At 39.6% G+C, this 12,873-nt stretch overlaps 1 protein-coding gene across 2 annotated transcripts; it reads left to right on the top strand.

The window, feature by feature from the left end:
- The first annotated feature begins 596 nt into the window (after positions 1-596).
- nup54 (nucleoporin 54) lies at positions 597-11,614 on the top strand. 2 transcript variants are annotated; one of them, XM_040158393.1, is made up of 14 exons: positions 597-726; positions 1,203-1,313; positions 2,770-2,853; positions 3,608-3,694; positions 4,973-5,131; positions 5,619-5,845; positions 5,943-6,130; positions 6,300-6,496; positions 6,600-6,654; positions 8,312-8,405; positions 9,210-9,317; positions 9,555-9,674; positions 10,131-10,241; positions 10,971-11,614. In XM_040158393.1, the coding sequence occupies exons 1-14, from the start codon at positions 684-686 to the stop codon at positions 11,097-11,099; spliced, it is 1,713 nt and encodes a 570-aa protein (XP_040014327.1). In that variant the 5' UTR covers positions 597-683; the 3' UTR covers positions 11,100-11,614. The 2 variants fall into 2 exon arrangements, with proteins under 2 accessions (XP_040014327.1, XP_040014328.1); XM_040158394.1 differs by lacking the exons at positions 597-726; positions 1,203-1,313; positions 2,770-2,853 and adding an exon at positions 2,972-3,065.
- Positions 11,615-12,873: the final 1,259 nt, after the last annotated feature.

Genomic DNA, 12,873 nt, shown 5'->3' with positions numbered 1-12,873 from the left:
ACATGACCACTGTTGTTTTTTGTTTTGGTCATTGTTACTTCTCTTGGATGTTTGAGCTTCTCTGAGCAGAGAATGGTTGATGCGTGCTCAGTTTGACACTAGAAGGCTGTTTTCACATTCATCTGCTGAAAGTGGGAAGTTTTTCTGTGCTCACCTGAAATCTAAGTTTAAGACATGTGCACCGGTGAGCATGATTTGTTAAATCACAAATAGTTTGTAAGCCAATCCTGGTCCAAAAGGCAACTTACACATGTGTGCTGTGGAAACCTAAAGCCAGCATTGCACATGCCTTGAGAAATAGTCTTTCTGTGATTGTGAAGACATCTTGTAAAAAGCAATTAAATTAAAAAGTTTTGCATATTGATAGATTCTGGATTTTTCAATGAGGGAGGTGGCATGCGTATCATTTTAAGAATTTATAATCAGGCAATTGAGCTGCATTCATCAAAAGAAAAACCTTATCAAGCACGAATTATTATTCAAAGCAGAGTATTTTTTATGTGTCTCTGAACATGCCTGGAGATGTTCACAGTCGTCTCTCGAATTGGCTACAGGTGGCAGTAATGCGCCGTCCTGCTGCATGATAACTACCTCATCTCAAGTAGAAGAAGAAGAAGGGGAACGAGAAGAAGGAAAAAGAAGTAGAAGAAGAAGAGGAAGAATTGTTTCTGGTGGCAGTCAACATGGCGTTCAGTTTTGGCGGCGCCACGGGTAACACAGCGGCAAGTATGGGCGTTTTTCTTCAACTTGAGAGTAATTTAATGTGATTGTATATATGCCGCAAATTCACTATACAGACGGCGTTACTTTGGTGTGTATACATTAGCGATAAATGTAAATAGTCAGCTGACAGATCACATCAAGCTGCCGTAGCATGACAGCCTGGTCATGTACCGGCTAATGATAAGTTCTCGCAGTAAAGTAAAAACATGCAGTAAACTGTTTATCCAGAAATGTTGTAACTCGTTTTCATTTTGAAGTAAGGATAGTTAACCTTCATTATTATACGTTTACTGGTAGGATGTTCCTCCCTGGCTAGCTGTTTTTTGGCTAACGAACAGTCCTCACGAGCTGGTGTTTACCCAGTGTTGAGCTAACGTTTGCTCGTAATCAAAAACGGGCTTTTTCAGCCCGTGAAATCTGTCGTCGCTGCTCTGTCCTAACACCCGAACCCTCACAGCACTCTCTGTGTTCTTGTGAAGACACCCCCGGGTTTTCATTCGGCTCGTTTGGTGCCAAGACCACAGCATCTACAGCTTTCGGCTTTGGCCCCGCACCCACCACCACCACCACCGCCTCATCCGGATTCGGCAGTAAGTCCAGGGCCCTCAGCCTCACAGACAGGGGGCTCCTCTGCTCACACATGACCCGTGGTAATCACAGCTGCACCAATGCTGCACCTCTCGTTAACTCCCGTTCGGGACTTTCTGGGCCACTGCGCTGGTCTTTATTGGAAATCGAGGATGTCAACCGGTGTATCTGCCATATCAACCAGTTTTAAACCATGGGTTCATTAAGTTTTCAAGTCTGTCTTTTAAACAGTACCCAGGTGTCCATATGAACACTGAAACGGGTTTCGCCTGCGGTGCTCATTCCTCCTGTTCACACTGGCCAGTAAGCCATCCCTGCCTAATGTGCTTTCACTGTGCATGATGGTGTGGGGAGAAAAAATTCACAGTCCTTGTTCTGTGCAAAAAATGTGTTCAATAATTTATCTGAATTCAGTATGAGGCTTCAACTGTCCAAACTAGACAAATCTAGTGGATATCTTTAAAGTTACAGTCTCTGTAATGCAAAATTCACTTTTTTTGTTTCTCTCTTCCATAGAGGACATTTTATAACAGAAACACCATAACATTGGAAGATATACACTTGATGTGATTGACTCAGACGGTTGAAGCCTCATATTGAATTCAGAAAACGTTTTGAATACATTTTTGCACAGAACAAGGATTTTTTTTTTCCCCACCCCATCATTTACATCGAAAGCACATGAGGAAGGGATCTCCTACCGTCCAGTATGAAAAGGAGGAATGATTACAGCAGGCGAAACCTGTTTCAGTGTTCATAAAGACACTTGTTTTAAGACAGATTATTTTTTTTTTTAAATTGTGAACCTATCCTTTAAGCTGGATGTATGCTTTTGCGTAAAGTGGATTTATGCTTGTTTTATGCTTCAAGCCTCATCCTTGATGCCAAAACGGAAACATACTGTTTAGACAAGCCACACAAAGGTGACATTTATGCTTTATCAGAAGTATTTTTAAGCAGTATATTTTGGTTTTTTACGTGAGCAAAGACTTCTCAGATGAGGACTAACTGGTTGGTTTGGCTTAACGACCTTAGCCCAGTTCTTGTTCTAATATAAATGCATATTGTTATAGCGTGATTATTATGAAAATATCATCATACATAATGTTTTCAAACTGGGTTATTGGCTCTTTGGCTTCCTCGGGGTGTGAAAAGAAAAACTAAGAGAAATGATTTGGTCTCGACAGATACTCGAGTATATGCTTGGCCGGTAACAGTAGTTAGTTTTTAGGAATTATAAGAAGAGTGAGTCCTTGAATGTATTATCAGAGAAAAATTACATGCAGTATAATATTTGGAGTTACCCCAACTATGCAAGAAGTATGTATGAAGCAGGGCTTTTTTCCACTGCTGTTTTGTTTTTCTTTGTGTTGACCATTTTTAGGTATGCTTGTTGTTGTACTCAAATCTGTGCCAGTTTTCCTGACTGTCTTCTTTGTGTCTGCTTTCTCTCTTCAGCTCTTACAGCCCCTGGTTTTGGGGCAGCCACCACCACTGCTGCTGCACCAGCCACAGGATTTGGTTTTGGCTCCGCCAACACTGGTAAGATAAACAGGTTATTTTCGAAGCATGTAGCTTTTGTATCATTTTTTTAAGCCAATGCCTTTTTTTAAGGCACTTGAGGACTGTTTTTACAGTTGATGAGCCCATACTATGCCTGACATTTAACTCCTCCATGTCACTCTCTCTTTCTTGCTGCCTGCCTGCGCTGGATGCAGGATTTGGGGGGCTGGGAGCTGGAAACACCACGGCTGGTGGGTTTAGTTTTGGGGGGTTTGGTTTAAATGCCAACCCAGCAGCAATCAGCTTTAATGTGGGGTGCTTTGGTACAGCAACCACCACTGGCACTGTTTTCAATTTTGGTAATAGCCTGGCTAGCACAGGTAGATGACCTTTGTGATTGACTACTCAGTACAGTCTCTGTCTGTAAACACACATTTTCATCCATTTTCACATCTATGTGGTGCAGTGCTTTTTCATCTCACCCAGTGATTTATCTCATAAAATGTGATGCCTTGTTGTTTCCATTTGCATGAGGGGACAAAATGTTGAATTATGCACTCATTTCATTTTATTCCTGTCAGAAGCCAGTACGTTTTTACCTTACATGTAAGATGGAAGAACAATGCTTGATGGAAAGAAAATTAAATTTTCCTTTTTATTAATTTTAAAAGCTTAGTTGTGGTTTTTCTCTTCTACTTTATGTCCAATAATCAGCGATATCATTCCCTCATTCTTTCACCCCTTTCTGTGTTTTGTCTTTCATCTAATTTGCTTTGTTTGCTTTGTGTTTCAGGTGCATTTGGTGGCTTTGGGACAACTACAACAACTGCTGCTGCACCAGGGTCCACTTTTAGCTTTGCTGCTCCCTCCAACACCACAGGTCAGTAGTAGTGCTGCCTTCAGTTTTAACAAGAAATATGAACTCTTTGAGTCATATGAATTCTTTTTGTTTTCCTTTAGGTTTATGTACGAGACAGAAAATATGCATGCACACAACACTTTGTTTTTAAAAGTGGGACATCCAGCAGTTTTGCCCAACTGAGACAGCAATCATCAAATCAGCTGTACTGCAATATGATGAAAATATCCCATTTGAATAAAACATTTCAATCATTTGGACAAATTACAAAACAAAAATCTTAACTCTTCCATGATGCAAGTGCTTTTTTTTATGATGGTGTGAATACCATCACTGTTAAGTGAAAACTCAGTCCTGTCGTGTGTTTCATTCTTATTGTTTGCGTGTTTGAAGTGTAAAGGTCCAAATATTTTTTGCATTAAAAAAGAAACTAAAACCTTAAATTGAATTTCATGATTGAAGCCTAACATAGACCATAGGTTAATAATTTAATATAATAATGTTTAAGGTAGGATGAGATAAGATTAGAAATGGTTGAAAAAAAAAAAAGATGATTAGGAAAACTGATTTGGGTTAATTTTTCAATAATATGTACATCTAGTAAACCTTTATTTTATGAGTTTGTAAATTCCAAATCAATTTCAAATATTTTCTTAGGAAGTTTCCTGAAAAGAACCATTAATTGCTAAGCTGGTGTAACCTTGAGTGTCTAAGTCAGTGTATAGCAGGTCAGCTGACCATGAAAAAATGCCCAATTTGTCTAAAGGCAGGCATGTAATTCAGCACATATGAAAAATAAAGTTTCCAATGATAAATGAGGGATTATTTAAGATTTAAATTAAAAAGTTATTTCAAGGAAATGCCTATGGAAATCAAAAGCTGCTTTTAAACTCAACACAAACATACTATAACAGCAGTTTTACAATTGTTTTACATTGTTTCTATTTTCCTTATAATTGGTACCAAATTACATAGCACTTTCCTAGTAATTTCCTAACAATTTCTTTACAGTTTGTAAAGAAATTGTTAGGAAATTACTAGGAAATAAGGGATATCTATTAGTCTTCTAAACCATCCTCCCCAAAATATGCTGTTGCCTCATACTCAGCTTTGAATTTTTACCAATACTTACTGTACCTTCCACAAGATGTCTCTGTCACTCTACCACAAAATAAGTCCTTCTTTCCCTTCCTTCCCTACTGCAGAGACAGCAGCATATTTCTGTAGACTTAACTTGCATTCAGTATCATTATCGTAGATAATATTTTCTCACTGTGTTGGCCCGCTCTTCTGTTTTAGGAGGCCTGTTTGGTAACACGCAGAACAAAGGGTTTGGGTTCTCCTCTGGGCTCGGCACTGGGACCGCTACTGGGACAACAGGATTTGGGACTGGATTAGGAACAACTGGCCTGGGTGGGTTTGGAGGCTTTAACATCCAGTCAACTCAGCAGCAGCAAGGTAAGAACCCAGAGCACATTTAGTGTGGTTGCACAAATGTTTATCAGCCTGTCCTGGACGATGGTGCCAGAAAAGTCTGTCTAAAACACAGGAAACAATTAATTTCACACCATGTTTGTATTTTCTCATTTGAAAATCAAGCAATGAATCATTAATATTTTACTTTTAAGTGTTAGCAGTGTTTTTGCAGCGTTGTTTGCACTGATTCAGAAATACAGTGGGCTCACCCATAATCTCCCACAACAACTTTACCAACTGTGCTGCTGACAGATTTAAGCTTTAACATCATCACCATGCCAACAATGTACTGAGGCTAAATATAAAACTGGAGTTGCACAGAATAAAAAGTTGGGGAAGTGATTGTTGACCTTCCACATAATGTAAAAATATCAATTATTTAAAATGGTAGTTTTCTCCTTAGGACATGGACATAATGTTGTTTCAGAAAGGGGTCTTTTTTTTTCTCCTCTCTCCTTACCCACACCAGGAGGCTTGTTCGGCCAGCAGGCCCAGCAGCAGGGGCAGACTCAGCCCAGCCAGCTTTACCAACAGGTCACTGCTCTGTCAGCGCCCACCTTGTTGGGAGATGAGCGGGACTCCATTTTAGCCAAATGGAACCAGCTGCAGGCTTACTGGGGCACTGGGAAGGGCTACTACGGCAACAACAACCCACCGGTGGATTTCACCCAGGAAAACCCATTCTGCAGGTTCAAGGTAAAAGGGGATAGTTTATTAGAGAGCTTGGAAGTGTTGTTTGGTTCATTTGATGTTGAATATCAAATGGTAGTCGTCTGTGCCTTGTGTTTCCTAGGCAGTGGGCTACAGCTGTGTCCCAGTGAGTAAGGATGAGGATGGTTTAGTGGTCTTGGTTCTCAATAAAAAGGAAGCTGATGTGCGAGCGCAGCAGCAGCAGCTGGTGGAGTCCCTCCATAAGGTCCTGGGAAGCAACCAAACACTCATTGTCAATGTAGATGGTGTCAAAGCCCTGCCAAATGACCAGTAAGTGTCTATAACACGCTGTACAGTACTACTACTACTACTACACACAATAAAAAAAACGTAATTCCTAATGTAGAAGGTGGTGGGATTTTTACCTATCAGAAATAGTAATAGATAATAGACATCATCATAAACAAGGGCTTTTCCTCACCTGTCTTCTGTCTCTCAGGACAGAGGTGATCATTTACGTAGTGGAGCGTTCCCCTAATGGCACCTCCAAGCGGATTCCGGCCACCACACTCTTCAGTTATCTGGAGCAGGCCAACATCAAGGTCCAGCTCACTCAGATTGGAGTGGCCATGTCTGTCACACGCACAGAGCTGACTCCAGCACAGCTCAAACAGCTGTTACAAAATGCTCCCGCAGGTACATGTGTGCGTGCGTGTTTGTCATCTTCCCACTGAATCCAACAAATTGTTGGTCCGTGTGATCTTGAATTGTAACTAAGATGCTGTTCTCCCCTTATTAGGAGTGGACCCTATCATTTGGGAGCAGGCCAAGGTAGACAACCCTGACCCAGAGAAGTAAGTTGCACAGGAGAATTAAATGGCGGCATTTTAAACAGTGGCCACACTTTTCTGTAAAGGATGGCAGAGGTTTCCCTCTAACCTCCTAATTGTTCAGTTTGTGTGTAATCAGCTACTCCCCTTTATTGTACACTGTATATATTGCTGTATTTTCTAGGTAAATACACACTAAATCACGCACGAACACAAAGAGAAACAAACAAGCCAATCAGCAGAGATTTATGATAATATCTTGATTCTGTGAGAGGACAAGGCAGTTAGGACTGTTAACCCAGTAGGGATCACAATGAAGGCACTCATCCCCCTTCGGCATTGCACATAATTCCTTCCCCTCATAATGCCACACATACTGCCATCGCCCTATGCTGGTGCCTTCTAAACCCTCCCACGTCACTTCTCCACTGCAGGGATCTCCCTTAGCCTTAAGGGGGGTGCTATAGGGTCCAGCCCTACAAACACGATCACACGTTCGTGATTGCATGACTGAGTGACTGATGCAAAAAAATGAAAAATTTTCTATTTCTATTATCAGGGGGGTTACAGGCAGGCAGTGTTGTAAGCTACCACCTTTGTCACTAGATTAATCGATTTTTATTTATTTATTTATTTTTTAATTTTTATTTCCCCCCCCCCTTTTAGCGATTTTTCTTCACAAAAGCACCTAGTGACAAATCTTTCTACTTTTTGGACCAACTTCAGCTAATTTCCGTAGAGGAGAGTCACCAGTATTTCCCCCTGAGCGCAAGGTCGGGCTTTCCCTCCGGAGGCACACCCCTCCGTGTGTCTCATTCAATATGTAGCACAGCAGCTGACACAGATGCGAATAAGCTTCTAACTTTCTCTCTGAGTGATCATTTTACAGGTAAATATAGCAAAAATCACAGCAAAGTCGTTGTCTTTTAACTTATGAGAATGATGATTCTGTCAGACAACGTCAGTGCAGAGCAGCAGCTTGGAAATGGCTTGGAAGATACGGCTGGTTAACATGTGGTCTTAATGGTCTGCGTTTCAGTCACTATTTCATACTTGTTCCGTTGTCTGACAACAGAAACAAAAACATGTAAAAGAGGACAGCTTTATTGGGAATTCAGCTGTATTAAATCACTGTATAGGTGAACACAGATTAGGAGAGAAGCAAACGGATAAAGGGCGGTCCAGCCATATACTAGGTTTTGACCAAGTCTTATTACCTCTATGTGAGCATTTTAAAGTAATCAATAATTTATTATTTTTTTTCTACAAAAGAAAATACAACTGTACATTTATAAAAGTGAGGATAACATCTATGTGATCCATATATTGTTTTTGTTTTATTTCTTTTTATATAAAACCTCACAAAAGCAGTGTGCACGTGCTTACCCCACCTTGACCAAAACAATGGCATTTTAAACAGACTTATCTACTGCCTTTTAGCCATATTCCATGACTGGAATATGATATAGAATATTAAAATTAGGCTTCACACGCTTTATTTTCCCAATTGATTTGACAACATGACACTTATTCTTTCAACAAAGGAATAAAGATGGCTCTGATGGTCTCCTGATTAATGGCCATTATCCACAACTTGTCCCGCTTTTGGCTGTGACTCCAAGAGTCAACTAAAAAAAGCAGCTGCATATTGTCATTACAGTCTTTTAATGTTTTTCTATAGGTTAATCCCAGTACCTATGGTGGGTTTTAAGGAGCTCCTTCGCAGGCTACAGATCCAGGAGCAGATGACCAAACAGCATCAGACCAGAGTGGATGTAAGTGAAAACTCTGCTGCTGTTGTTTCTAGTCTTAGGACTCTAAATGCTAAAAAAAATAAATAAATAAAAACCTCACTGGACATGGGCACAGAGCCTTCCGATTATCAACAAAGGAATTTTGAAGCAGATTTTATAGTGTCAAGGACAGAGTACACAGATGTCTAATACATGCTAGCTGCCAACAGGGTTGTTTACAGCTGAAATTACTATCACAAACACAGCTGCAAGTGGAAGTGGTGGGATTCAGAGGTCTTGTAAAAATGATTTTGACTTGTATAACAGTAAAACAATATATTAGGACAGTATAATACAAGAAATTAGGTGGAAAAAATCCTCTTCAATTTCAGCAATGTAATTCATTTTTCTCTGTTAGGCTTGGTTTAGATTTGAGGATATTTACACCAGATACATCATAGAGGCTAACAAGGTAATGTGCATAGTGAGGCATGATGCATAGACGGAGGAGAAATGCGTGTAAACTGTACTTGCAAAACGTACACACTTCTAAATCGGGCCGTTATCAAAAGCAATTAGCTAATGTTACCATAAAATGCAACTTCAAGCTTATGTAAAGCAAATATCTATTTTTCTATCTTAGTATGTTGTTGAGCAAAATATCAAAAATGCAATAACATGAAACATTTCCAACGGTAAGGCAACAGGGCTATAATAAAACTTGAAATCTCTGAGAAATGCTAAACATGTCAACGATTTTCCTCCTTTCAATTTCACCCACTTACACACACACACACACACACACACACACACACACACTTATTTATTTATTTTTTGGCCCTACAGATTATCTCCAGTGACATCAGTGAACTGCAGAAGAACCAGGCGACCACAGTGGCCAAGATTGCCCAGTACAAGAGGAAACTGATGGATCTCTCCCACAGAGTGCTGCAGGTTGCTGCTTCACTTCTCTAACCTCATTCTGTGAAAATGTGTTGTCGGTTTGTAGCTCACCTTTTCAAAGAGTAGTGAAATGAACTGTGATGACGAGCATCTGAATATTTCCTGGAGTTTGAATGAATGCCCTGGTACTGTCTGCATCTTTCCCTGCTTTGTTTTTTCTGCTTCAGTAATTCTTCCATATTTACCACTCTTCCTCCTACTCCTCCTCTTTCTCTGTTTTCTTGGCAGGTGCTGATTAAACAGGAGATTCAGAGGAAAAGTGGTTATGCTATCCAAGTGGATGAGGAGCATCTTAGGGTGCAGCTGGACACCATTCAGTCTGAACTCAATGCCCCCACACAGTTCAAGGCAAGCATGTCTAAACTGTAGTAGTTACAAGTACAAGCTGCCCGAAGTGCTCATCCTTTAATTCATTAAGCGTGATTATTAGACTAGAAATCACAGTAAAGTGGCCCCATTGCATGTGTGAATTTGCGTTATCATATTTAAAGGTTTTAATTACCAAGGACTTTCTAAATTCAGTGTAATGTTACCGTAAGAACATTACTGATTAGTCATTTGGGAAACAAAGATTTGCAATATTTTAGAAACCGTATTTGTAGTTGTAATCATTTCAGTAATTATATTTAGACTATAATATTGCAATTTTACAATCCCAATTTATTCAAGTACCATTGGGGTCTGATTGTATTTGCAAATGCACACTACTGTTGTGTTTTTGACTGCTGTTTAGAGATCTGACTGCTACTTGTGGCAATGTCTTTATTCGATGTTTTATCGTATTTGTGTTGTCTTATCTTCCAGGGTCGGCTGAATGAATTGATGTCCCAGATCCGAATGCAGAACCACGTTGGAACTATGAGATCAGAAGAGCGCTACGGGGTTGAGGCAGACCTCCTCAGAGAGATTAAACAAGTGAGAGTCAGAAAATTCACAGAATGCATCATATTTTCACATCTGTGTCCTGTAATTCTTGTCCAGGGCCTGTATTTATCAAGCGTCTCAGAATTACTGCTAGAAATACTGCTGAAGGTTAACCTAGGACTAAAAACACTAGTATGTCAGAGTAGCACTTGAAAGTAAATTACCTTCATTATTCAAGTTTTTTTTTTTTTGCTATAAGAGGCTCTGTTAGCTTGATCAAAGTTGCTGACGGAATAATCACTGTTGCACAACTGCGTTTTCCATGTTGAGTTGGGAGGACTTAGTTTCCGCAGAGACACCATGTGTTCTTCTGTGCATCCCACACAGTGTCAATTAAAAAAAAAAAAAGTCACAATGATGTTTTAGTAAGCTTATTGTCATCAATCATCACAAAAACATCTCTCCTCTCATGGGACATCTGCCAAAAGCCATCTCCTAGTGACTCCCCAGCTGTTCGGGACTCCTCTGGAGCCTTCCCAGATATTAGCTGAGATAAGAGTGATTTCCAAAAGTTAAGAAAGTTGATAAAACTCTATACTCCTCATCCTAAGAGTAGGACCAAAAATGTTACGAGTGATTCACTGTAGTGAGGCTCTTGGTAAATACAGGCCCAGACCTTTGAACGTACAGTTGTGGCTCTCTAGACCATGACGATCTTTAGAAACATTTTGGGATACTTATCTTACTACTTACTACTCTTTACTTATCTCTCACTCTCAGCATTTGAAGCAGCAGCAGGAGGGTTTAAGTCATTTGATCAGCGTCATCAAAGATGACTTGGAAGACATCAAACTTGTAGAGCACGGCCTGAGCGACAGCGGACACATGAGAGGAGGCATCCTGAGCTGAGTCTACCCTACCGATACACACATACATGCTCTGACTCTCTTGTTTTCACTATCAGTCTCCTGAGAAGGGGCATGCCTGTCACAAAGAAGTCAGCATGTCCTGCTTTGTCGTGGTATTGGATTCATCTTGAAACAATATTTTGCCCGTAGGTTTGATCACAGGAGATCATCTGAAGATATTCGTTAGAAAGATCAATTTGGTGTAATTACCCTTTTTATCAGCAGTTTGGCAGGTTTATTGGGACTTTGCCCCACTATCTGTACCAGGAAAACAATTGACTGCTTAATCTTTTTGGACAGATATAGACAGCTTAACATAAAGACTCAACCTTGTCTAATAATAGCTGGCTTCCCTTATGTCACATCAGATTATGGATATTCATCTATGTATGTGACTGACATGTAAACAAGTCATGGGATTGAGTGTGTCGTGATTTAATACATTGTAAATACATCTTTGTATTTCTTTTTTATGCTGTTAGAATATTATTAAAATTTAATTTACATTGAAAACAACTTCTTCACTGCATCTCTTTCCTTATGTAATACTTCAAAGGAAGACTTTTTGTGTGTGTGTGTGTGTGTGTGTGTGTGTGTGTGTGTGTGTGTGTGTGTGTGTGTGTGTGTGTTATCTGAAGAGGTCAATTACAGGTGCATTGCTGTGGTCCCTGTGTTTACCTCTTCAGACCAGCCCTTTCAAACATCTCATCAAAGTGGGGCTTAAGTTGATAGGATTCATGACCTGGATTCACATCCCCACAAGGGGGAAAGACTGATTGGCAGTTGAACTGATTAAGCAGCTTTCAGACTGATTATATCCCCTCATGCAGAAGGGTCACCCATATCCCAAGGGTCTGAATTACGCATTGGTTTTGAGAGCAGAGGTAGGAATAAAGTATACGGAACTTATACCTTTTTGTGGGAGTAGTGACTGACGATTGTCTTCACTAGTTGTGCAGAGTAAGATGTTGGAAAACAGGAAGATAAAATGATGCACGATTGTCATACTTTAAACAACCAAGAATACTGTAGATGACAAAATGAAAAATACTGACAGTAATAAACTAATACTAGTTTTTATTTTTCTAATGTTTAGGGCTGCAACTAATCATTATTTTCATTTTTAATTAATCTTTTTAAAATTATTTTCTCAATTGACTGTTTAGTCCATGAACTCTATGGTGAAGTCTTCTAATATAATTTTTTGTCAGTTTACTGTCACAAAGGAAATCAGAAAATCGTTAAAATTGGGAAGCTTAACCCAGGGAATGTTTGGCCTTTTTAACCCGAAAAATTACTTAAGTAATTAATCAACTATCAAATATTTTCCTTTTCCTTTTTTCTTTGCTTCCTTTTCAATCAACGAATCGATTAATCGATGAATCATTTCACCTCCACTAATGTTTGTAATACTCTCGCCTACATTTTGTTGCAGGAGTATTAGCTTATACAAATTGTCTGGAATGCCTTTTTCAACGCTGTCATATTTTGATTTTACTCCAAATGATCAAATGTCTGTCAGACTACATGATTTCTGGAATTGAATTCAAAAACAAAACCCTGTGGGGCCCCATATTCATGAGGATATTAACAATTCAGTCCACCGGTATTGTTGATCCTAACTCAGTTTAGTACAAATGCCATCAGAGTAAATCTCCAGAAATTAGTTTTGTATGTCTCTCTAAAACTTTTTAAAGGGTACACGGTCGGTTTGCATTCCTATAACATTGTTAGACTCACGATGGACAGTTGGAGAAAAAAATGGTTAAAAATCG

The sequence above is a fragment of the Xiphias gladius genome, chromosome 20 (assembly GCF_016859285.1).
Source record: "Xiphias gladius isolate SHS-SW01 ecotype Sanya breed wild chromosome 20, ASM1685928v1, whole genome shotgun sequence".
In the NCBI taxonomy this organism is placed as follows: Eukaryota; Metazoa; Chordata; class Actinopteri; order Istiophoriformes; family Xiphiidae; genus Xiphias; species Xiphias gladius.
This window is presented reverse-complemented; position numbering and strand designations above follow the sequence as displayed.

What these genes read in the sequence shown, in the direction of transcription:
- nup54 (XM_040158393.1), top strand. Translation starts at nt 684, where the DNA reads ATGGCGTTCAGTTTTGGCGGCGCCACGGGTAACACAGCGGCAA. An exon ending in CGCCTCATCCGGATTCGGCA is followed by an intron (nt 1,314 to 2,769) that starts GTAAGTCCAGGG and finishes TTCTCTCTTCAG; the next exon opens with CTCTTACAGCCCCTGGTTTT. An exon ending in TCCTCAGAGAGATTAAACAA is followed by an intron (nt 10,242 to 10,970) that starts GTGAGAGTCAGA and finishes TCTCACTCTCAG; the next exon opens with CATTTGAAGCAGCAGCAGGA.